At 42.8% G+C, this 23,307-nt stretch overlaps 2 protein-coding genes across 2 annotated transcripts in view; one reads left to right on the top strand and one right to left on the bottom strand.

Moving 5' to 3' along the window:
* Positions 1-2,532: 2,532 nt before the first annotated feature.
* LOC123768147 (probable methyltransferase-like protein 24) lies at positions 2,533-13,049 on the bottom strand. The gene is made up of 7 exons (XM_045758497.2): positions 12,918-13,049; positions 10,535-10,605; positions 8,796-8,911; positions 5,785-5,946; positions 5,473-5,583; positions 4,544-4,724; positions 2,533-3,122 (listed from the first exon to the last, which is right to left on the bottom strand). The coding sequence occupies exons 1-7, from the start codon at positions 12,983-12,985 to the stop codon at positions 2,929-2,931; spliced, it is 903 nt and encodes a 300-aa protein (XP_045614453.2). The 5' UTR covers positions 12,986-13,049; the 3' UTR covers positions 2,533-2,928.
* Positions 5,569-23,307, top strand: part of LOC123768148 (polyisoprenoid diphosphate/phosphate phosphohydrolase PLPP6) — a 40,618-nt gene continuing 22,879 nt past the window's right edge. The window contains exon 1 of the mRNA XM_069307032.1: positions 5,569-5,700. The gene's annotated coding sequence lies outside the window, so the exon portion shown is untranslated. The remainder of the gene's footprint in view (positions 5,701-23,307) is intronic.

Genomic DNA, 23,307 nt, shown 5'->3' with positions numbered 1-23,307 from the left:
GCGCCCTTCGACATCATGTTTGTCACGTCCCGTACAGATGTTTGGAGTCATGGAGTTAAGTAGTTTGTTTACAAGCATACATTAGACACGGCTAGGATGAGGTCAGCAATATGGTAACCCACATTAGCGAATCGTCATTGAGCTAAACTCCCAAATCCGTACCGACATAGTGTTTGGCCTCTGAGACACAGTGTTTGACCTCTGAGATATAGTGTTTGACCCCTGATACATAGTGTTCGACCTCTGAAACCAGCCAAAGCGCTGCGAAGCGCCGGGCGAGTGCTTTGCCACTGCACCACTAGAACTATTTGGTGAGGCTGTGCACACAGGTGGAAACAAACTATATACATGAGCCACGGGGATATTAGATTTTGTCACTGTCAAGGGTAGTGCATGAATGGAATGAATTAAGAAGTGAAGTATTGGAGGCATCATACTTCATACATAACTGCCCGAAACGCCTCCTTACTAGCAGAGCTTCCTAGTCCTCGTCAGTCGAGTACGTCATGAGTCAGTATGGATGGGGGTCATCTTGAGTAATTTAGCAGCTCAGCTCATTAAGTGGGAATGACGCAGTGACTTACATTTTTTTTATAATTTGTCCCAGAGGGATAGTTTATTGGTGAGCGTCGCTCGCCCTGAGTGAAGAAGGTTGCGTCTCGTCTGCTACCCCTTCGGAAACTGTTTACTAGTTGTGTGTTTACTAGTTGTGTTTTTGCGGGGGTTGAGCTTTGCTCTTTCGGCCCGCCTCTCAACTGTCAATCAACTGTTTACTAACTACTTTTTTTTTCACACCACACACACACACACACCCCAGGAAGCAGCCCGTGACAGCTGACTAACTCACAGGTACCTATTTACTGCTAGGTAACAGGGGCACTTAGGGTGAATGAAACTTTTGCCCATTTGTTTCTGCCTCGTGCGGGAATCGAACCCGCGCCACAGAATTACGAGTCCTGCGCGCTATCCACCAGGCTACGAGGCCCCTGGAATGGTGGGGACTGTGGATGGTGGAATGTGGGGACTGTGGAGAAGAATTGGTGGACAGGTGGCGAGTTGAAACTGACATTCTGCCGACTACTGGGAGTTTAGAGGTTCTGGATGATGCTCAGTTTTGTGACTGATGGGTTATTGTTTTGTGGCTGCATGCTTATGTGTTCGCCCCTTATGCTCTCGAGATGCCTCTATATACTGTTTCGTCATTGTGGTCATCGATAGTCATGTCTGTGTTTTTTCCTATCTTATGTGTTCAGTGATGGGCTGTCACAATTGCCTCGTGCAGTTTCCGTTGGGTACTTTCTTTTGATAATTACTTTAAGCATGTACGGGGCACCGCTCTCCGGGTTTCTTCTTTATGTCTCGTGTCCCCACTTTTTTGTTTGGGTATCTTGTATTTTTTATGCATTTTCAACTTTGAATGTCTTTTGTTCGTGGGGGGTTTCTATTTGCATTGAACATTTTTATGTCTGTTTAGATTGTCTTGCAACGTTTACTTGGTTTGTGACTGCCTGTGTATGGTGCGAGAGTGGGTTCTGTGGGGTTCACAGTGCTGTTATGGAAAGTTTGGGTTTTCATGCTATGTGGGTTTGTGGGTTTGTAGTCATTTGTCTTTTGTGTTGTCTTGCTTTTTTTTTTTTTTGGGGGGGGGGGAGTAAAGAGGAAGGAGAGGCATAGGTGAAGGGAAGTATAGAAGTGGGAAATACAGTGAGAGGTATGAAAGCAGGCGGGCTGTCCGCCTTGCTGACACGATGTGTGATGTGTGACACGATGTTGTCTTGCTGGTGGCTTTTGTTAAATTTGCCTTTCGTATGTATAATATTGTTCTTTTGTATTCTTGTGCTTATTATTATGTATTATGCTACTGCCTTTTATTGTAAATGCTGTACTGCTTTTGTTGTGTTTTTCAGTTTCATGTCGTTTTGCTTCTGTTAACTTTTATGTATATTTTTGTCTTGCATGTTTATCGTGCTTTTATTGTGTTCAAGTATGTTGTTTGCAGGGAACTCCTCTGGGATTTGCAGCGTACTTTCCTGTTGTTTGGGTAATACAGTTTAAAACATGTGCATGTTATACAGTTGCTATTTGTAGCCTGTATTACTTTTACCTATGATAGTTGTATCAATTGTAGAGTTCTTTTTAATTTTGTAAAGCAAGATTTAATAATAGGCTTTAATCAGTTTTCTTTATTTTTTGGAGCCTAGATACTGGTCTGTATATTGAACCGTAAATGAAGTATGAATTCCTAGAAAGTGTAACTTGTACCGTTTTGACCTTATATATTTGTGGTAATATTAATTGTTATTTCACAGGAGGAGGAGGAGTTACTTTTGAATTAAGATTATGACAGATGGTTTAATAATTCTTGGCAGAGTTGATGAGATCTGGGATAACGACCAATTATTCTTGGTAGTCTTCAGATAGCGTCTGACAGTGTTACATCAATCATATCTGTGGCTGACAACAAATCAGCCAACGTACATACGTAAGGTTTGCGTTATCAAAGGGTAACCATTCATGATTTCATTTACGTAATTAGTAGCGTTGTGCGCTCAAGTTTATTGATCATTTTCATTAAAAATAAGAAAATCCGCAAGAGTTCAGTGATAGTCCTTCATACTGTGTTGTGGCCTGGAACAACGAGTGACCCGTTGTCAACATTACGACCAACTTAAGACTCTGACGGGAAGCAAAGGAATCACAGTTTGGTTCACTCTAGAGTGAGCAAACTCTGTGAACGCTGTATAGGTGGAGGTGAATTGGTAGCGTGGGGGAGCTGCTATCGCTGTCAGACTCTGTAGTACTCAGGGACTGGGTTAGCTGCTGCAGTTCTGCGGATGACAGGCATAATAGAGCAGCTAGAGGGGGTCATAAAGCAGTCTTTGTACATTACTCTGAAAACCGACTTCCACACTTATAAAAATACCCCGTCTAATGAGTAGGTGGCTTGACCCATACGATTTCATAGCATTTGGACTGGAGAGAATGATTCCACGTGTAGTGGTTAAGTTTGAAGTCGTTACGAGCCCAGCGAAGGAGACGAAATCCCAGACACTCCAATTGCTGGAAGATCCTCCACAGCCTGTTAAAGATGTTGGTCGGCTGTCTGGCGATCTCGTTGTTGCCTGTCAGAAATACAAGGAAGAGGTTTACCAGAATGGTTCTGGGATGCTGTACAGATTTTCGGAACTATATAACATACAAATTCTGGCATAACAGCGGCTTGGTACAAAATAAATGTTCAAGTAAAGATATTTTAATCAAATAATATCCGATAAAAAGTATTCTAAAATATTTACTTTATAGAGTAGGGTAAAAAATGTTAACACATTTAATGCAATGAAAGTATAGTAGGAACTGTGCCTTTTCAGTGAAAGAACATACCATTCTTGGGTAAGGCAGCTTCGCTACCAAGGATTAGAGACCAAGGATTAGAGAGGGCAGCGGTGCTCGACACCCCACGCCACACCGCTCGTGCGAGTCCATGACCACACATGTTCGTACCATGACCACACATGTTCGTACCAGGACCACACATGTTCGTACCAGGACCACACATGTTCGTACCTAACCACACATGTTCGTACCATAACCACACATGTTCGTACCAGGACCACACATGTTCGTACCTAACCACACATGTTCGTACCTAACCACACATGTTCGTACCAGGACCACACATGTTCGTACCTAACCACACATGTTCGTACCATAACCACACATGTTCGTACCAGGACCACACATGTTCGTACCATAACCACATGTTCGTACCAGGACCACACATGTTCGTAACATTATCATTATTTATTGAGTTGCATTTAAGCATACAACCTGCGCCTGTATACATTATAGCCCAGGAGTGATATTTATACACCAGTGGAAGGGGAGACTGGGCGAGCATGGTTGGCCAGAATTTACCCAGTGAAAGACTGGGACAAGAAGATGACAGGATGTGGGGAGATGACAGGATGTGCGGAGATGACAGGATGTGCGCAGACAACTGGAGGATCTGGATAAGATAAAGGTTGAGGACCCACACTACACCTCACCGTGAGGGTGTTGACAGGAGCGGCTGGTGTCCTCAGCCAACCTGTTGAACCACTCGTCAACTTTTCCTCTCAAAATTAAGAATTACTAATTGACTCAGAGAAGTTAAACTTAATTAATTTTGTTAAAACTATGATATGGGCAAAACGAGTTCGGCTTAAACCTCACAGTACTCAGGAGTGTAACACATACTGGCAATCCTTAGCTTGATTTGGTGATGGGCTTAAGGCCATCAACCTTATCGAATCATTTAGGCCACACAACCCCTGCAAAGTCAGCTAAGATAAATATCAATCTATCGTAGCCTAATGTACGCACTATATATTTATCTAACGACCAGGCCTCTTAGAGCCACGGGGACGTTGAGCTCCGAAATCATCGCAAGGTAAGGTAACCGATTGTTCTTAAACATGGCGGCAGGAAACGTCATGGTAGATTCTATCCATTGGGTAATTTATTTGTTATTTGAATTCTCTGTACGTCATCCTCAAAGCCTCACCAATAGCCACGCCAGGATGTATCTCGAGGCCCAGGTGGGTGACGGAGGCCAAGATCTCCGGCTGGTGTTCCAGCACCTCCTCCAGCGTCTCTACCTCCATCCCTTCGATGTCCATCTTCAGGTAGTCGATCTTCCGCCCGACGTGTCCCAGCTTCTTCATGATCCCTCCCAGACGGTCCACCTGGCGGGAGAAGTGGGAACTGGTAATGTAAACACACAGGCCACCTGGCGGGGGAAGTGGGAACTGGTAATGTAAACACACAGGCCACCTGGCGGGGGAAGTGGGAACTGGTAATGTAAACACACAGGCCACCTGGCGGGGGAAGTGGGAACTGGTAATGTAAACACACAGGCCACCTGGCGGGGGAAGTGGGAACTGGTAATGTAAACATACAGGCCACGTGGCGGGGTTACTGAAGAAAGGTTGATCAGTGTCCCATGCCACTATGGACCATCACAACTGGTTAATAATTTACTGCGGGCCTTCTAGCACAACACAAACGATGTGACCATAGTCTAGGGTGGAGCTAAACAGAGCACAGTCCCTTCCCAGTGACGTCTCAAGTGCTTCTGACGTTTTGTCTGAGGACTCTGTGATGTAGCTCCAACTGAATTCCTGCTGTTAATTGATGACGATGTCATGTGACGTCATGATAGAATCAAGACCTGATTCTATCAAAGGTGAAAGAAAAAAACAAGAAACACCCAAAACACACACATATCCTACTTATCTGCTCACATATAGACACATGTGTACATAATCTTTATCAGTTCAAAAAGTTAAATTAATTGGGTAATAACTCTCAACTCAAGTGAGTGGTCACTTACGGTGGAGTGAGAACGACAAAAGCACTCTTACTTATCTTGCCTATAATGAAATGAGTGTAAGTACATGTCGTGCTTTCCATATGATGAGTATATGTACTCACCTTGCCATTCATGAACTTGCCAGATTTGCTGCCAACACCCATCCTGAAGAAAGTGACATTAGCGGAGCGCTGGTGGTCGCCGGCAGCCATACTGGGGTCGAACGAGAACACCTGCAGGAGAATCAAGAATTGTAGCAACCCTTCGTAGTATACTCGCCCTCAAACGGAGGGACCTTCGACAAGCCACCAGCTTCATGTCCCCGTCGAGGCCACTATAGTGGTTCTCAGGTAAGCTCAGATAAACATGTGTTCATGGTTACTTATCTTGCACCTCCTTCACAACCACCTGGCACCTAGGACCTACACACCCACCTGGCACCCGTAGGCGGCCATAGCGTCGTCGAAGGACCACTCATTGTTGATGCCGAAGGAGTAGACGAGGCAGCGGGTGGGCGGCGGGGCCAGCGGGGAGTCCATACACGCCCACTTGTCCCCGTCAAAGAAATCTCTGTGTTTCACTCCACCAAACATTTTCTGAAATGAGTGAAAGATGCGACAATGAGTTAGTTTAGTTCATTTATTATGCACCCCCATACCCATCTGTTGGGCGGTAGTGGAAATGGTTACAGAGGCACATAATGGGCTCAGGGACTGAACCCCACAATTCATTTAGCTAAGCAAGTTACAATCTTGATGAGCTAGTTACAAAATTCAATATAAGTCGTCACATCAACAATGGGTTCGAGATTTTTTTTGTTTCTCTACAGCCTACTGAAGTATGCAGCGAAAAGTATATGAGGCTTGTGAAGGAGCCTCATATTATTTTTCTGTGATTTTTTTTAAAGTTTACTGTAAACTATTTTTTACTTGTTTAAACAAGTAGACGTTCCACAAAATGATCACTCGGTGAGGGAACAAAACTCATCTCTTGCCTGGTTTACTGTAACTCCTTTTTTAACTTGGCAGCTGGAGCCTCAGACACAATAGTCCGTATAATAATGATAATACTTTATTTAGACAAAAGTACATACGTAGAATACAAGAAGAGTGTAGAGTCCCTAGGTAGGACAAGGTGTCTGAAGCCATTAATATGCTGAGCGTTTTGGCCATAATGTGAAAAAAATGGTGAACAGTACAGAAGCTCAATATTGGGGTAACCTGAAACTAAATGGGATCAGAAACATTAATGAATTGAAGAGCAATATAAATAAAATGATATTATTACGTGATGATTGGAACAGCAAAAACTGCAATACTTTTCACAGAATAAACAGATGGTATATATATATATGTTTAATACAGTTTTACACGGCAGATATCTGTAACAGCACAAGTTCAGTAAATAATGTTCAATAACAGCACTATCATAGGTTATTATTTAGGAAGTAAGGTAGATTACATAGAGTTGATTTGGTAGTTCTTAGTTGTTTTTAAATTGCTTTATGGAATGACAGTTTTTAATGTGATTAGGGAAGTCATTCCACATTTTAGGACCCCTTGATTTGAAGATCATCTCTGCTTTGGTTAAGTCGCACTCTTGGAATATCAAAAATATATTTGTTTCTAGTGAAGTGCTGTTCTGAAGTTCTGTTACAACCCTCTAGGAAGCGCTTAAAGTCGGGGTAGCACTGCCGTTCAGTGTTTTATTTATTTATTTATTTATTTATTTATTTATTTATTTATTTATTTATTTATTTATTTATTTATTTATTTATTTATTTATTTATTTATTTATATATATGCAAGAAGGTACATTGGGTTTGTGAGGATACATAGCATAGTTCAAGTATGTTTATTGAGACAAGAAAAAATACATCTCAAAGGGATAGAGTGGCTTAGGCTATTTCTACCCCCCTTCCCCGCATAACATAGCGTAGTGATTAGATTCTTGTAAAGCCGTACGCTCAGCGTTTCGGACAGGTCCTTAATCTAATTTTAAGTAGGTAAAGTTTTATATATGGAGAGCACACTTGACAGAATGTGTAGTGACTTTATATTCATCATATTCAAGGATTTAAGTAAGAGGGCTGAGTGCTGTCTGGGGTTTAAATTTGTTATTGTTCTAATTGCTGTTTTGTGTTGAGTAATTGGAAGCCGAAGATAAATTTGGGTAGCAAGACCCCAAGCACAGATACCATAGGTGAGATAAGGATAGATAAGAGAGTAATCAAGCGTTACCAGCGCAGGGTGAGGTACACAGTGTGATTTTAGAAAGAATGTTACATATATACATATTTTTGTTTGTTTTTAGTATATGGCAATGGAAATTCCACTTTTTATCAATGAGAACATCAAGGAATTTACCATCAACTCTGTTACTAATTTGGATAATGTTAATTCTTAGGTTAATTGGATCAAAGGATTTATTACCAAATAAAATATTGAAGGTTTTATCAATGATAAGAGCTAAGTATATTGTGCTTTGCTATATAGGAGCATATCTGCTTGTATATTAGCTTTTAAATGATTTTAGATAAGGTTGGCAGGATTAATATCAATCTGAAATTGTTGACTTCAATGAGGTCAACACTTTTGTGGACTGGGATTACTCTTACTTTTTAGGATATCATGAAAGGTTCAGAGTTCAATTGATTTGTAGGAAATGTATATGTTTATCTCTCAGAATGTTTGGTAATATGTTTATTGTTTGTGATGTGTGTCTATGTATGCATTAACACGATGTACTGAACGGGGTGAGAATAGCTTGAGCTACCTCATCCCTTTGTGTGTATTTTACCTCAATAAACTTATTTTAATTTCAATTTCAATTGATTTGTTGTAGTGCACTGCAATGGCCAGAGCTAAAAAGTTGAGTTTTTTGTAAATTAGGGTTAATATATCAGCAAGGGTACTTTAATTAGTTTTAGCGAGAGGATTAGTTTAAATCCTAGGATTAGATTAGATTAGAGAGGGTCCAAATAGTACAGTCAGATTCGTACTCGACGCACAAACGACAATTCCGGGTTCGAATCCAGGGCGGGACAGAAATGGTTGGACACATTTCCTTTCACCAAATGCACCTGTTCACCTAGCAGTATGTAGGTACTCAGGAGTTCGTCAGCTTGTTGTGGGGTTGCATCCAGGGCGGGTGTTGTTAGACACTAACCAGTGGTGTTAGAGAATGACTACTTCTGCCAGACACTGATCTGTGGTGCCAGAGACTGGACAGTGGTGCCAGAGACCGACCAGTGGTGCCAGAGACTGACCTGTGATGCCAGAGACCGTCCAGACGTCAACAAACAGTAACACCTTAGTCTTAGAATGATCCCAAGCACCATATCACCACAAACTGAGATATCATAGTTTCTTTCGCATAAACTGTCATAATTTTAGCGGTGAGGCGGCGGTACAGAGAGGAGGGGGGCCATGACTGGCTGCCTTACCAGGTGCTTGCAGGGGTACATCGTCTGGTTGCTGAGACCAAAGAACTGGCTGTAGTTTTGCAGCGGCTGGACATGGCAGTTGAGTAACGCGGTCTTCGGGTCAACTTCCCTCGTACCTGTCGTATCCCCCACACACACAGAAGTAATGTTAACTCTCATTTGGTGTACAAGAGGAACTATGGCTATTGGTTCTCCCTACACCCGCTGGGATACACAGGGTGTAACTAGTCCATCCTCCTAGAGAAATATCGGTGCCTAGTACACAGAACTGTTACCGGCGTCGGAGCTCTGTATGTATACACACACACACACACACACGGAGCAACGCGCGCGCGTGTGTATGTATACATACGAAGAAGTAATACATAAAGTTTTATATATTTTCCCTCTGGGAGAGGACTTAGGCTACACCCTGTGTACGCGGCGCGGGGTCACGAATATACCACCAACATTATTGCTGGATAATAAAAGATAAATCTAGTTTTAAAACCTTAATCAAGGTATTACTCAGATATACAAGGTTTTATTCAGATATTCGCAGATATGCAAGCTATTTCTCAGATATACAAGGTATTATTCAGATATACAAGTTATTACTCAGATATACAAGGTATTATTCAGATATACAAGTTATTACTCAGATATACAAGGTATTATTCAGATATACAAAGTGTTATTCAGATATGCAAGTTACTCAGATATATAAGTTATTACTCAGATATACAAGGTGTTATTCAGATATACAAGATATTACTCAGATTTACAAGAAATTACTCATATATACTCAGATATACAAGAAATTACTCATATATACTCAGATATACAAGGAATTACTCATATATACTGAGATATACAAGGAATTACTCATATATACTGAGATATACAAGGAATTACTCATATACAAGGTATTACCAGGATATACAAGGTATTACTCAGACATACAAGGCATTAATCGTATGCCGTACATTAATCATACGAATACAACGTATTATACTCATATATACACTGTATTACACAGATATACAAAGTATTACTCAGATATACAACATATTAGTCACATTATTAGGCTATAATCCGCTTGCGTTAGCTCTATTAAATACATTTGTGATGTCCCGGTTTTAATTTCGCATGAGACAGAATTTTAACGTTAACGTTAGTGGAGTTATTTTCATCCTTTCGTTCTATATTCTGTTAATACTTACCAGGCGTCTGCAGTATTACATGTCTCTGTGATTGCAATAATTTATGTTACTTCTACACACGTAACTAAATGTTTTACTGTATTGACACTTCTGGTATTTGTATGTCATATGTTTAGGTTATTTGTTTGTTTACATTTTATTTATTTGTTTTTGTCAATCTTTGGTTGCACTACTATAACCCGAGACGTTGTTGGTCTCGCATTCAGAGCTCCTCTGAGGTGGCCAGCCATCCTCCAACCCGTTCTCGCACTTGCTTATAGTCAATATTGGCTTATTTAATTAGTGCATATGTGACATACTAATTGATTGTGAATATGTTAGTTTACCTTGAGAAGCTTCATAGAAAACACCGACCTTACCTAATCTTCTTAGTATGTTAAGATAAGCATCTTATTGCTTCTTAATTACAATTATTACTTAACCTATACCGTTGATAGGTCATCCACTCAGACCTGTCTCATTCCTGTTTAAAGACTGATATAGCTGTGTGCATGATTACCGCTGAGAGCAGCACTCTGGTCGTTAGTGTATACTTACCGCTCAAGGAAGTTTTCAGGTAGTTAGCGCTGACTGATAAGTAATTATCCCAATTATCCCTCGAGATCGCTCTGTCAAAATAAAACTTGTATTAATAATGCGAGTGGCCTGTGGCGCAGCGATTAGCATAGTCGCTCACAACCAGTTGGCCCGGGTTCGGTTCCTGGGCAAGGTGAAATGTTTGGGCAAGAGTCTTCTTGACACCTGACACTTTTGTTTACCTAGCAGTACATAGGTACTTGGGATTTAGGCAAATGCCACCTCTTGGGTGGCTTAATCTTCATCAATCAATCAGGCAGCTACAAGTTACAGCCCCGCTCCTGTGCCAGGTAAGTCCACTGCGGGCTCACCATAGCTCTGGCTTTTGGTCCCGCCTCTCAACCGTCAATCAACAGGTGTGATAATAATATTTATAACCAGTACAGGTGTTGGGAGGCGCGTTTATGTTGAGGATGATAAGAGCTTCAAAGGTGTTTGATGCGTTGTGAGATAGAGGAGCGGCGAGTAAAACCGAAGTGTATGTTAGAGGAAAACTTGCCGCAGCACCATAGGGCGGTGTTGTGTTTATGGCGTCAGGTGATCCATGGTGTCGCGGCCAGGCTGTTGTGTTCTGTGTGTGGCTGTTGACTGATTGATGAAGATTAAGCCACCCAAAAGGTGGCACGGGCATGAATAGCCCGTAAGTGGTGGCCCTTTTGAGCCAGTACCAGTATCAATAGATGATACTGGAGATCTGTGGAGGTGCGACTGCACCCTGCGTGACGGGAGATGTCTCCCGGACCAAATGGTGTGCCAGTTTGGTGTAGTATCCCAGCCTTAATCTCCCCAACCACTTGGGCTGGACGGTAGAGCGACGGTCTCGCTTCATGCAGGTCGGCGTTCAATCCCCGACCGTCCAAGTGGTTGGGCACCATTACTTTCCCCCGTCCCATCCCAAATCCTTATCCAGACCCCTTCCAAGTGCTATATAGGCGTAATGGCTTGGTGCTTTATCCTTAGAGTTCCCTTTCCTTCCCAGCCTTAATCTGGTCATCGTTACATGTTGTTGTTGTTATAGATTCAGCTACTCGGAACAAGTTCCAAGTAGCACAGGCTATGGTGAGCCCGTAACTTACCTGGCACAGGAGCGGGGCAAGTAGCACGGGCTATGGTGAGCCCGTAACTTACCTGGCACAGGAGCGGGGCTGCAACTTTGCAATTGCCTCGTTACATCAATTTCTCTGCTTTTATATCTGACATGTTTCCAAGTTTTCCATCTCTAACGTCATGTTCATCTCTGTACTATCAGTCCATAAAACTGTACTTCATCTTTACCTGTGTAATCACCCGTCAATTTTTTATTGTTGACGTAAAACCTTGCTACAATGTACGTTTGCACCTTGTTGTTGTTTTAGAGTTAGCCACTGAGAACGAAGTGTCCATGTAGCACGGGCTATGGTGACCCCGTACCTGATATGTTATGTAAGGACCTGCCCGAAACACTAGGCGTGTTATGTGGCTTTGCAATCATGTAAAAATATCACTCTAATCTAATCTCACCAACCTATTGTACCTTTTTGTAAATAAAATAATATTATTATAGCCTCAAATATTTCTCAAGCGCCTCACCTTTCTCAGATAAAATGGGGTAACTATTATATGCAGGCGATGAGTCACAATAACGTGGCTAAAGTTTGATGACCAGACCACACACTAGAAGGTGAAGGGACGACGACGACGTTTCGCTCCGTCCTGGACCATTCTCAAGTCGATTGAAACGTCGTCGTCCCTTCACATTCTAGTGTGTGGTCTGGTCATGAACTATTATATCTTTATATATTTCCCACCACTAGGCTGCTCTCTCCCAGCGACCTCCTGCGCGTCAGTGGTAGACAATTTTATTTTTAACTAGAGGGTGTACCCAGCGTTGCCCAGGTCTCTCTGTGTCCCCCTCCCCCATCTCTCCTTCTATCTATCCATTTATTTGTCACTTCATCTATCTGTTTATTCATTCACCTATCCATCTTTTGATGCGTTTATGTATATCTAACCATTCATCTATCCTTCCATCCCTCTATACATCCTTCCATTAATATATCTATCTTTCTATCCATCCATCTGTCTACCTATCCAGATATCTATCAAACCTAACCTATTTGCCCAACCACTTGAACATAGACGGTAGAGCCACGGTCTCACTTCATGCAGGTCGGCGTTCAATCCCCGACCGTCCACAAGTGGTTGGGGCACCATTCCTTTCCCCCCTGTCCCATCCCAAATCCTTATCCTGATCCCTCTCAAGTGTCATATAGTTGTAGTGGCTTGACACTTTCCCCTTGATAATTCCCTCCCTCGCATCTATTCCCTAGTCTACTTTCCCTTCACATTGAAGAGTTATACTCACATAGCGAAGATAACGAAGATGGCAACACCCAAGGCCACCTTGCCCAACTGGCTCGACAACCTCAGCATTTCTGGTCGAGTACTTCACCGCTTCGTGTCCCAGAAATATCTGGCCGCCCTGCTACCTGCTTAGCTCCTATCTGCTTCGCTGCGCTGTTATTATTCCCACCGCGCGCGTTAGTTGGTCCCTATTTCCTGGTGAGTGGGGGGCGGCCCCCCCCCCCCCCCCCCGGCCTCTCTAGGGGGGCGGGGCTCCCCCGACCCCTCTACCACACATGTTCTCGTGTTTCAGCCAGTCAACACACCTTTTTTTTTTTTTTTTTTTTTTTTTTTTTTTTTTTTTTTTTTTTTTTTAGATATATACAAGAGTTGTTACATTCTTGTACAGCCACTAGTACGCGTAGCGTTTCGGGCAAGTCCTTAATCCTATGGTCCCTGGAATACGATCCCCGCCGCGAAGAATCGTTTTTTCATCCAAGTACACATTTTACTGTTGCGTTAAACAGAGGCTACAGTTAAGGAATTGCGCCCAGTAAATCCTCCCCGGCCAGGATACGAACCCATGACATAGCGCTCGCGGAACGCCAGGCGAGTGTCTTACCACTACACCACGGAGACTGCTCGTACAGATTTCTACCCTGCTTGCAGGCGCCCAGGAACACGAGCCCGTGAAGTTTACTTATAGGTTTATAAGAGGTTTACTTACTTATTGAGAATACTTTTATATTTATATATATAAAAGAATTAAGATTAATAATTCTAACACGAATTTTCTCGATGTTTCTTATATTTCTTTTCACTGTTGGTGGTAACTGAAAAATCAATTCTCCAAAATTCATTTTTATTTCCAGTCTGACGCGACACTTGAACGCGTTTCGTAATAACTTATTACATTTTCAAAGACTTTGAAAATATACTAATAATAAAAGAATTAAATGAACAAATCCACAAGGGCCGTGACGAAGGTTCATTTGATGCATCAGGCTATTGTGATTTCTGTGTGTTATACAAGAGTTGGTACATTATTGTATAGCCACTAGTACGCGTAGCGTTTCGGGCAAGTCCTTAATCCTATGGTCCCTGGGATACGACCCCCGCGAAGAATCGTTTTTACAGCCAAGTACTCATTATACTGTTGGGTTAAACAGAGGCTACAGTTAAGGATTTGCACTGTACTCTATTCAGGATTACAGCATACTTGCTGGTGGGTAAGTTGTGGTGGCCTGATTAACCCTTTAGAGCATGATTGGCCTGTCACCAATCCAAACACCCAAGTATGCCCAATCCCCAATTACACCTGGGGTTTTGTACACTACATGTGTTGTTGTGCAGTGCCCTGGTTGTTAACTGTAACTTAACACGAAACAATGGGTATCGAAGGTAAGAATGGAAGTAACTGCAGAGGGCCTATTGGCCCATATTTCTTGATGCTTCTATATTGGAGCTTCTATATAACACTTCAAGACTCCGCTCCAATATAGAAGCATCAAGAAATATGGGCCAATAGGCCCTCTGCAGTTACTTCCATTCTTACCTTCAATACCCATTGTTTCGTGTTCTATCCTGTGTTGAAAGTTTTGTTCACCTCATCCAAAACTGTTGTAACATATCACTTCACCCAAAATGCGGATATAAAACGAAAAATGAAAGCTGTTTAAATCATTGCATAGTAAGAACTCTGTTTAGTGTTTGCAGGTTATAGTTGTGTGTGTGTAAACTAAAAGTCTTTGAAAATGTAATAAGTTATTACGAAACGCATTCAAGTGTCGCGTCAGACTAGAAATAAAAATTAATTTTGGAGAATTGATTTTTCAATTACCATCAACAGTGAAAAGAAACATAAGAAATATCGAGAAAATTAGTGTTAGAATTATTAATCTTACTTTTTCGATTATATTTAGTAATATATATATATATATATATATATATATATATATATATATATATATATATATATATATATATATATATATATATATATATATGTCGAACCTAATAGCCAGAACGCACTTCTCAGCCTACTTTGCAAGGCCCGATTTGCCTAATAAGCCAAGTTTTCATGAATTAATGTTTTTTCGACTACCTAACCTACCTAACCTAACCTAACCTAACTTTTTCGGCTACCTAACCTAACCTAACCTATAAAGATAGGTTAGGTTAGGTTAGGTAGGGTTGGTTAGGTTCGGTCATATATCTACGTTAATTTTAACTCCAATAAAAAAAAATTGACCTCATACATATTGAAATGGGTAGCTTTATCAATTCATAAGAAAAAAATTAGAGAAAATATATTATTTCAGGAAAACTTGGCTATTAGGCAAATTAGGCCTTGAATAGTAGGCCAAAAAGTGCGTTCTGGCTACTAGGTACGATATATATATATATATATATATATATATATATATATATGTCGTACCTAATAGCCAGAACGCACTTCTCAGCCTACTATTCAAGGCCCGATTTGCCTAATAAGCCAAGTTTTCACGAATTAATGTTTTTTCGTCTACCTAACCTACCTAACCTAACCTAACCTAGCTTTTTTTGGATACCTAACCTAACCTTACCGATGAATATAGGTTAGGTTAGGTTAGGTAGGGTTGGTTAGGTTTGGTCATATATCTACGTTAATTTTAACTCCAATAAAAAAAAATTGACCTAATACATAGAGAAAAGGGTTGCTTTATCATTTCATAAGAAAAAAAATATAGTAAATATATTAATTCAGGAAAACTTGGCTTATTAGGCAAATCGGGCCTTGAATAGTAGGCTGAGAAGTGAGTTCTGGCTACTAGGTACGACATATATATATATATATATATATATATATATATATATATATATATTATGCAAACAAGCCTGAATGGTCCCCAGGACTATATGCGACTGAAAACTCACACCCCAGAAGTGACTCGAACCCATACTCCCAGGAGCAATGCAACTGGTAACTACAGGACGCCTTAATCCGCTTGACCATCACGACTGGACATAAGGAAGTGATAGCCGAAGCTATTTGAACCACTTCCCCGCCGGCACTCGGATGGTAATCTTGGGCATAGCATTTTATGAAATCACCTCATTCTTTGGGGCACACGTGAGGAACACAAATGCGAACAAGCCTGAATGGTCCCCAGGACTATATGCTTCCTTATGTCCGGTCGTGATGGTCAAGTGGATTAAGGAGTCCTGTAGTTACCAGTTGCATTGCTCCTGGGAGTATGGGTTCAAGTCACTTCTGGGGTGTGAGTTTTCAGTCGCATATAGTCCTGGGGACCATTCAGGCTATATATATATAGCCTGAATAAATATATATATATATATATATATATATATATATATATATATGTCAATAAATGAGGTATGTACTTTTCTCAAACAACTCTTGTATATATAAATATATAAGTACAAATTTTGATCAGTATCTGCCAGCACCTATATCACCTGCCAGTATCCACCGGTGTTTAATACCGTCACGGAGAAGACAACATCTTCACTTCAAAGTTTAATAATGACACAGAAGCAAAGTATTCCAAAGAGATCACTTCGTTTAATGATCCCAAATGGTTACCACTTGACGAGTGGGGGTGGAGTGGGGTGGTTTCTTTGGCTTGGGGTTGAGGGGTTTGGAGTGGTGGTGGTGGGGGGGTTGGTTTCCCTTTGTGCTTCCCACTCCTCCCCCTTCCTTGGGGCTTCCTCGGCAGGGAGGTTTTGGATGGGTTGTGTGTGTGTCTTGTGCTGGAGCTGCTCCTGTGCATAGGTTTCTTGGTGTCTGCTGGAGCTGGTTAGTACTCACCTAATTTTGCTTGCGGGGGTTGAGCTTTGGCTCTTTGGTTCCACCTCTTAACTGTCAATCAACTGGTGTACAGGTTCCTGAGCCTATTGGGCTCTATCATATCTACACTTGAAACCGTGTATGGAGTCAGCCTCCACCACATCACTGCCTAATGCATTCCATTTGTCAACCACTCTGACACTAAAAAAGTTCTTTCTAATATCTCTGTGGCTCATTTGGGCACTCAGTTTCCACCTGTGTCCCCTTGTGCGTGTGCCCCTTGTGTTAAATAGCCTGTCTTTATCTACCATATCAATTCCCTTGAGAATCTTGAATGTGGTGATCATGTCCCCCCTAACTCTTCTGTCTTCCAGCGAAGACAAGAAGTGTGTACTCACCTAGTTGTGTTTGAGCTCTGGCTCTTTGGTCCCGCCTCTCAACCGTCAATCAACAGGTGTACAGGTTCCTGAGCCTATTGGGCTCTGTCTGTGTGTGTGTGTGTGTGTGTGTGTGTGTGTGTGTGTGTGTGTGTGTGTGTGTGTGTGTGTGTGTGTGTGTGTGTGTGTGTGTGTGTGTGGGAGGTGTGACTAACTTTTTATATGTGTTAAAATTACTGTATTTATGCTATGTCTATTTACGGTTGGGGGTATGTTTTGTGTTATTTATTTCATGTACTGCTCTTTGTATCATTATGTTTTTTCCTGATGTATCCCGTGCCTGTATCAGGGTTTCCTGTTTGGTGCTTTATGTACTGTGTTATTCTTTCTTTTGGAGAGTCCGTCTGTTCCAGTTGTTGCCAGCGTTATCCCTTTGTTATAATGTGTTACTACCATGCTTTAACAACATAAGAACATAAGAACATAAGAACAAAGGTAACTGCAGAAGGCCTATTGGCCCATACGATGCAGCTCCTATCTATAACCCGCCAATCCCACTCATATACTTGTCCAACCCGCGCTTGAAACAATCGAGGGACCCCACCTCCACCATGCTTTCTTCCGTGTTTACTTGTCTCTTATCTGTATATTGTTTTGATTTATAAATAGTAAACAAAACTTGATGTAGAAACATAATAGAGCGAAGGATAGGTGTACACAAGATGGAACGGGGGAGAGAGAGACCCATCTTAAAAAAAATCTATGTGAAAAATTAGGGTCCCGATACAATAATCCTCGACTCAAGTCCATTCCATCCAGCGGTCGACCCCATAGACGTATTCATAAATTGTAACATGCTGTTCATTCAAAACGGGAATTTTCTCAAATGTAAATTGGTATTATAGTATATTAGCATATTGTGTATATATAGACATAGGTTAGGTTAGGTGTTTAGGTTCTCTTGGCGATTATTTGTATTTGTAGTACGTGGGTGAAGCATTTACAGCGTTGTGGTTCGAACACAAGTCGTCAGTGAAGCACTTGTTCCGGAAGTGTTCGAACGTCAGCAGTTATCAATCGTGTGTAAACAGTTTTTCATCCATAAACAACTGGGGAGGGTTTGGCGGGTGGATGGAATCACTTTTGGGTCTTTGTTTGGAGGACGGGCTGTGGATTGAACGCCGACCTGCATGACGCTCTACCGTCGCTCTACCGTCCAGCCTTCACCCGTCCTCCAAACAAAGACCCAAACGTCATTCCATGAAAGACACTAAATCACAGAATACCCTGGAAACACAAACCGAAACTGTCTCTATTTTCTGCTTGTTACAACTTGAAATAAAGTTGTTACATCTTGGCTTAACGTGTTTATGACGTAGTAGAACGTTGTTACAACTTGTTATATTGGTTGTTATAACTGGTTAGGAGGTGTTAAAACTTGTTCGAACGTTGTACCAACGTCTTAGTTTCGGTATGTGTTTAGCGGGTAATCAGCGCCACAGAATTACGAGACGTGCGCGTATGACAGGTGTGCCGTGGGTTTTGTGTGTGTGTTTTGAATACTTTAATTATTTTGTACCTTTTGCTTCTGTACCTTTGCGCCCTTGTGGGGGGTTTTAATGTATGTTACTTAGCGCACCCCGGTTGGATTGTGCAACTTTTTCTTGTGTGTTTTTATGTATTTTGCTTTGTTGTTTTGCTCTATGGCGATTGTCCGCTGTGTTTTTTTATTGTGTGTTCAATGTGTTCAGGTGTTTGGTGGGACATTTTGTATTGTATTGTTCTGTGTTGCTTAAATGTTATTGGGTGTTATGTTATGTTGGTGGTGTGTGCTGGAGGAAGGTTTTCTTTGGTGCTTCGGTGCCTTTGTGTTGTAATGCTTTCTTTGTCATGTATGTTGTTTTATAAATAAAAAAAGGAAGAAAATCAGTTGCTCACCACACACACACACACACACACACACACACACACACACACACACACACACACACACACACACACACACCTCGTAGCCTGGTGGATAGCGCGCAGGACTCGTAATTCTGTGGCGCGGGTTCGATTCCCGCACGAGGCAGAAACAAATGGGCAAAGTTTCTTTCACCCTAAGTGCCCCTGTTACCTAGCAGTAAATAGGTACCTGGGAGTTAGTCAGCTGTCACGGGCTGCTTCCTGGGGTGTGTGTGTGTGGTGTGGGGAAAAAAAATAGTAGTTAGTAAGCAGTTGATTGACAGTTGAGAGGCGGGCCGAAAGAGCAAAGCTCAACCCCCGCAAAACACAACTAGTAAACACAACTAGTAAACACACACACACACACACACACACACAGACCAAAGAAGACCTAGACAAGCTGAAGGAATGGTCGAACAAATGGTTGTTAGAGTTTAACCCAACCAAATGTAATGTAATGAAGATAGGTGTAGGGAGCAGGAGGCCAGATACAAGGTATCATCTGGGAGAGGAAATTCTTCAGGAGTCAGAGAAGGAAAAAGACTTGGGGGTTGATATCACGCCAGACCTGTCTCCTGCAGCACATATCAAGCGGATAACATCAGCGGCATATGCCAGGCTGGCCAACATACGAACGGCATTCAGAAACTTGTGTAAAGAATCATTCAGAACTTTGTATACCACATATGTCAGGCCAATCCTGGAGTATGCAGCCCCAGCATGGAGTCCATATCTAGTCAAGGATAAGACTAAACTGGAAAAGGTTCAAAGGTTTGCCACCAGACTAGTACCCGAGCTGAGAGGTATGAGCTACGAGGAGAGACTACGGGAATTAAACCTCACTTCGCTGGAAGACAGAAGAGTTAGGGGGGACATGATCACCACATTCAAGATTCTGAAGGGGATTGATAGGGTAGATAAAGACAGTCTATTTAACACAAGGGGAACACGCACAAGGGGACACAGGTGGAAACTGAGTGCCCAAATGAGCCACAGAGATATTAGAAAGAACTTTTTTAGTGTCAGAGTGGTTGACAAATGGAATGCATTAGGGGGTGATGTGGTGGAGGCTCACTCCATACACAGTTTCAAGTGTAGATATGACAGAGCCCAATAGGCTCATGAATCTGTACACCTGTTGATTGACGGTTGAGAGGCGGGACTAAAGAGCCAGAGCTCAACCCCCGCAAACACAACTAGGTGAGTACAACTAGGTGAGTACACACACACACACACACACACACACACACACACACACACACACACACACACACACACACACACACACACACACACACACACACACACACACAGAAGTCTGGTCTTGCTATCTGATCCCTACTATTGTAAATGGTTATATGACATATAACCTCAACAGCTGTAAGACCATAATTCCTGGATTACGTCATGACTGCCACGTTGTTTCCACGTTGGTGTCTACACAGTTCCTGTCTCACTGCGTTAGTCATATATGCTTCATTTGAAGATATCTTTTTGCCTAGGGAAGTTTTTCTTTCTCGTTAGGGAAGAAACCCCCTCGTTCCAGTGGGTTATCTTGAGAGGTTATCTTGAGATGATTTCGGGGCTTTTTAGTGTCCCCGCGGCCCGGTCCTCGACCAGGCCTCCACCCCCAGGAAGCAGCCCGTGACAGTTGACTAACACCCAGGTACCTATTTTACTGCTAGGTAACAGGGGTATAGGGTGAAAGAAACTCTGCCCATTGTTTCCAATAACGTGGCTGAAGTATGATGACCAGACCACACACTAGAATCTCTCGTGCCTATTTATTGCCTGTCTCAACCTCCTCATCACAATCGACTTGAGAATGGTCCAGGACAGACCGAAACGTGGTCGTCGTCCCTTCACCTTCTAGTGTGTGTGGTCTGGTCAACAACATATAAATACAACATAAAAAAGCATGGCACCAAAGCACCAGAACAGAGGAATACAGAGAAACAATATTACATGCAATACTAAAGTAAAAACAAAATGAATAGGAATCACACGAGTGTAACAGAATTATGCAGGAAACATAACACAACAAACAAAAGGAAACTGGACCACACCAAACCCGCCCACCAACACACGGACGACATATATAGCAACAGGTAAACACATCAAACCCACGACTAAAACAGAAGCGAAAAAGAAACGGGGAAAAAGGAGGAAACCCCACCTCCATTTAAACCTTTGATCCAAATATCAGAGTAACAAGGTTATCGCGAATAGCCGAACTCAATTACGGGCTCACCATAGCCTGTGCTACATGGACATTTCGTTCTGAGTAGCCAAATCTAAAATAACAACAATAAACATGACACCAATACAGTGAACCCGTCGACCCGGAGGCCCTTTTGACGACCGAGTCGCAGAGGACGATTGACGACCGGGCCGCGGAGGAGCGTCGACGACCGGGCCGCGGGCTCGCTAAGCCCGGAAATCATCTCCAGGCACCAGGCACTCGGTGCCTCGCTCACACACCAGGGCCCACAACACCGGCACTCTCACCACATCTATAACACAGAGATGGCACACCACCGGCATCAAAAAAATATAAAAAATAAAGTTTTTTTGCAGAGGTTAATGCACAGGATGCGGGCGCAGGTATTGGGGGGGTTCTGTGTTGATTCCTGTGAGCGCCCTGCTGTGCCCCCCTGCTGTGGGTTCCCCGGAGTGGGAGGTGGTGCCCCCCTCCTGCAGTACCTGGTGAGGCCCGTGACCTGCTGGTGGTCCTGAAGAAGGGTGTGTTCCGGGTGGGCTTACCGTCCCCGGCGGCTTCGGCCTTTGTATCGCAGCCTCTTGCGCGTTCGTCCATTGTGCTGCCGCCCCCTTCTGGGGGGTCGTCGGTGTGTTTGAAGGGCGCCGTGTCGGTGGCTGCCGTGGGGTCGGGCCCTGTGTCGAGGGCCCCGACAACAGGTACTCTGAGAGGATCTATCAACATCAGAGGCCCGAGACTGTTCAACACGCTTCCGCTACACATAAGGGTCATAACTGGCCGACCCCTCACAGTGTTCAAGAGAGAACTTGACAAACACCTCCAAAGGATACCTGATCAACCAGGCTGTGACTCATACGTCAGGCTGCGAGCAGCCGCGTCCAACAGCCTGGTTGACCAGTCCAGCAACGAGGAGGCCTGGTCGACGACCGGGCCACGGGGTCGCTAAGCCCCGAAATCACCTCAAGGTAATCATCCAGGTAAGGAGGGTCGGTGTGCCGCTGGACCCTGTGATCCTCTCACCTGTGTGGGTACAAAAGTGTGAAAAGTTTCATTTGTGATATTCCGGAATTAATGCAGCGCCCTGTGCCGCCGCCGGGCGGTCGGTGGATGTTACCTAACCCAGGATGTTAGGTCGGTATAGGAGGCGTATTGTATAACATATTCTAGGCCTGATTTTCCAGACAGGTGTAGGCCTGCTTGAACCTGCTTGATGGGGTTCTGGGAGTTCTTCTACTCCCCAAGCCCGGCCCGAGGCCAGGCTTGACTTGTGAGAGTTTGGTCCACCAGGCTGTTGCTTGGAGTGGCCCCGCAGGCCCACATACCCACCACAGCCCGGCTGATCCGGAACTTCTCTTAGAAGGCCTCTCATTTTATGTATATGTTGTAGGCCTCTCAGACGTTTTCCTTGTAAATATGTATTGACCTGTATCGTGTGGGTGATGTGGTGTCCGTTGCGGACTGCCTTGTGTATTATCTTTCTGTATGTATTTGGTGCTATGTGGAGGCCTGGTCGACGACCGGGCCTCGGGGACGCTAAGCCCCGGAAGCACCTAAAGTTATGTACTTATGTCTTTATTCATGTGTTTGGTTTGTGACTTATTATTCTGCTACTTTGTACATTTGTTCTTGTTTTGTTTATTTGTCTCTTTATCTTATTTATGTAGCATGATTTTGCATGTAAATATATATATACACAAACGTTACAATAGGCAGCAAAACACCGCAATGTTGTTATCAAGAGCGTAAATCAGGTTTATGTAAATATGTTCCATAAACAAGATTTATTTACTGCGTACATGAAAACAAACGCGATTGCCGGGGAGGATTTACTGGGCGCAATTCCTTAACTGTAGCCTCTGTTTAACGCAACAGTAAAAGTGTACTTGGATGAAAAAACGATTCTTCGCGGCAGGGGATCGTATTCCAGGGACCATAGGATTAAGGACTTGCCCGAAACGCTACGCGTACTAGTGGCTCTACAAGAATGTAACAACTCTTGTATATATCTCAAAAAAAAAAAAGGTATTCAAGAATTACCAGTGATGTTGACCAGACCACACACTAGAAGGTGACGGGACGA

Source organism: Procambarus clarkii, chromosome 59 (genome assembly GCF_040958095.1).
Source record: "Procambarus clarkii isolate CNS0578487 chromosome 59, FALCON_Pclarkii_2.0, whole genome shotgun sequence".
Classification (NCBI taxonomy): Eukaryota; Metazoa; Arthropoda; class Malacostraca; order Decapoda; family Cambaridae; genus Procambarus; species Procambarus clarkii.
The sequence above is the reverse complement of the archived record's forward strand: the minus strand, read 5'-3'. Positions and strand labels throughout refer to the sequence as shown.

Coding starts and splice junctions, on each gene's coding strand:
- LOC123768147 (XM_045758497.2), bottom strand. CDS start 12,985: ATGCTGAGGTTGTCGAGCCAGTTGGGCAAGGTGGCCTTGGGTGTTGCC. Junction 5,947..8,795: donor TGTACCCCTGCAAGCACCTG/GTAAGGCAGCCA, acceptor CACTCATTTCAG/AAAATGTTTGGTGGAGTGAA. Junction 3,123..4,543: donor ACATCCTGGCGTGGCTATTG/GTGAGGCTTTGA, acceptor TATTTCTGACAG/GCAACAACGAGATCGCCAGA.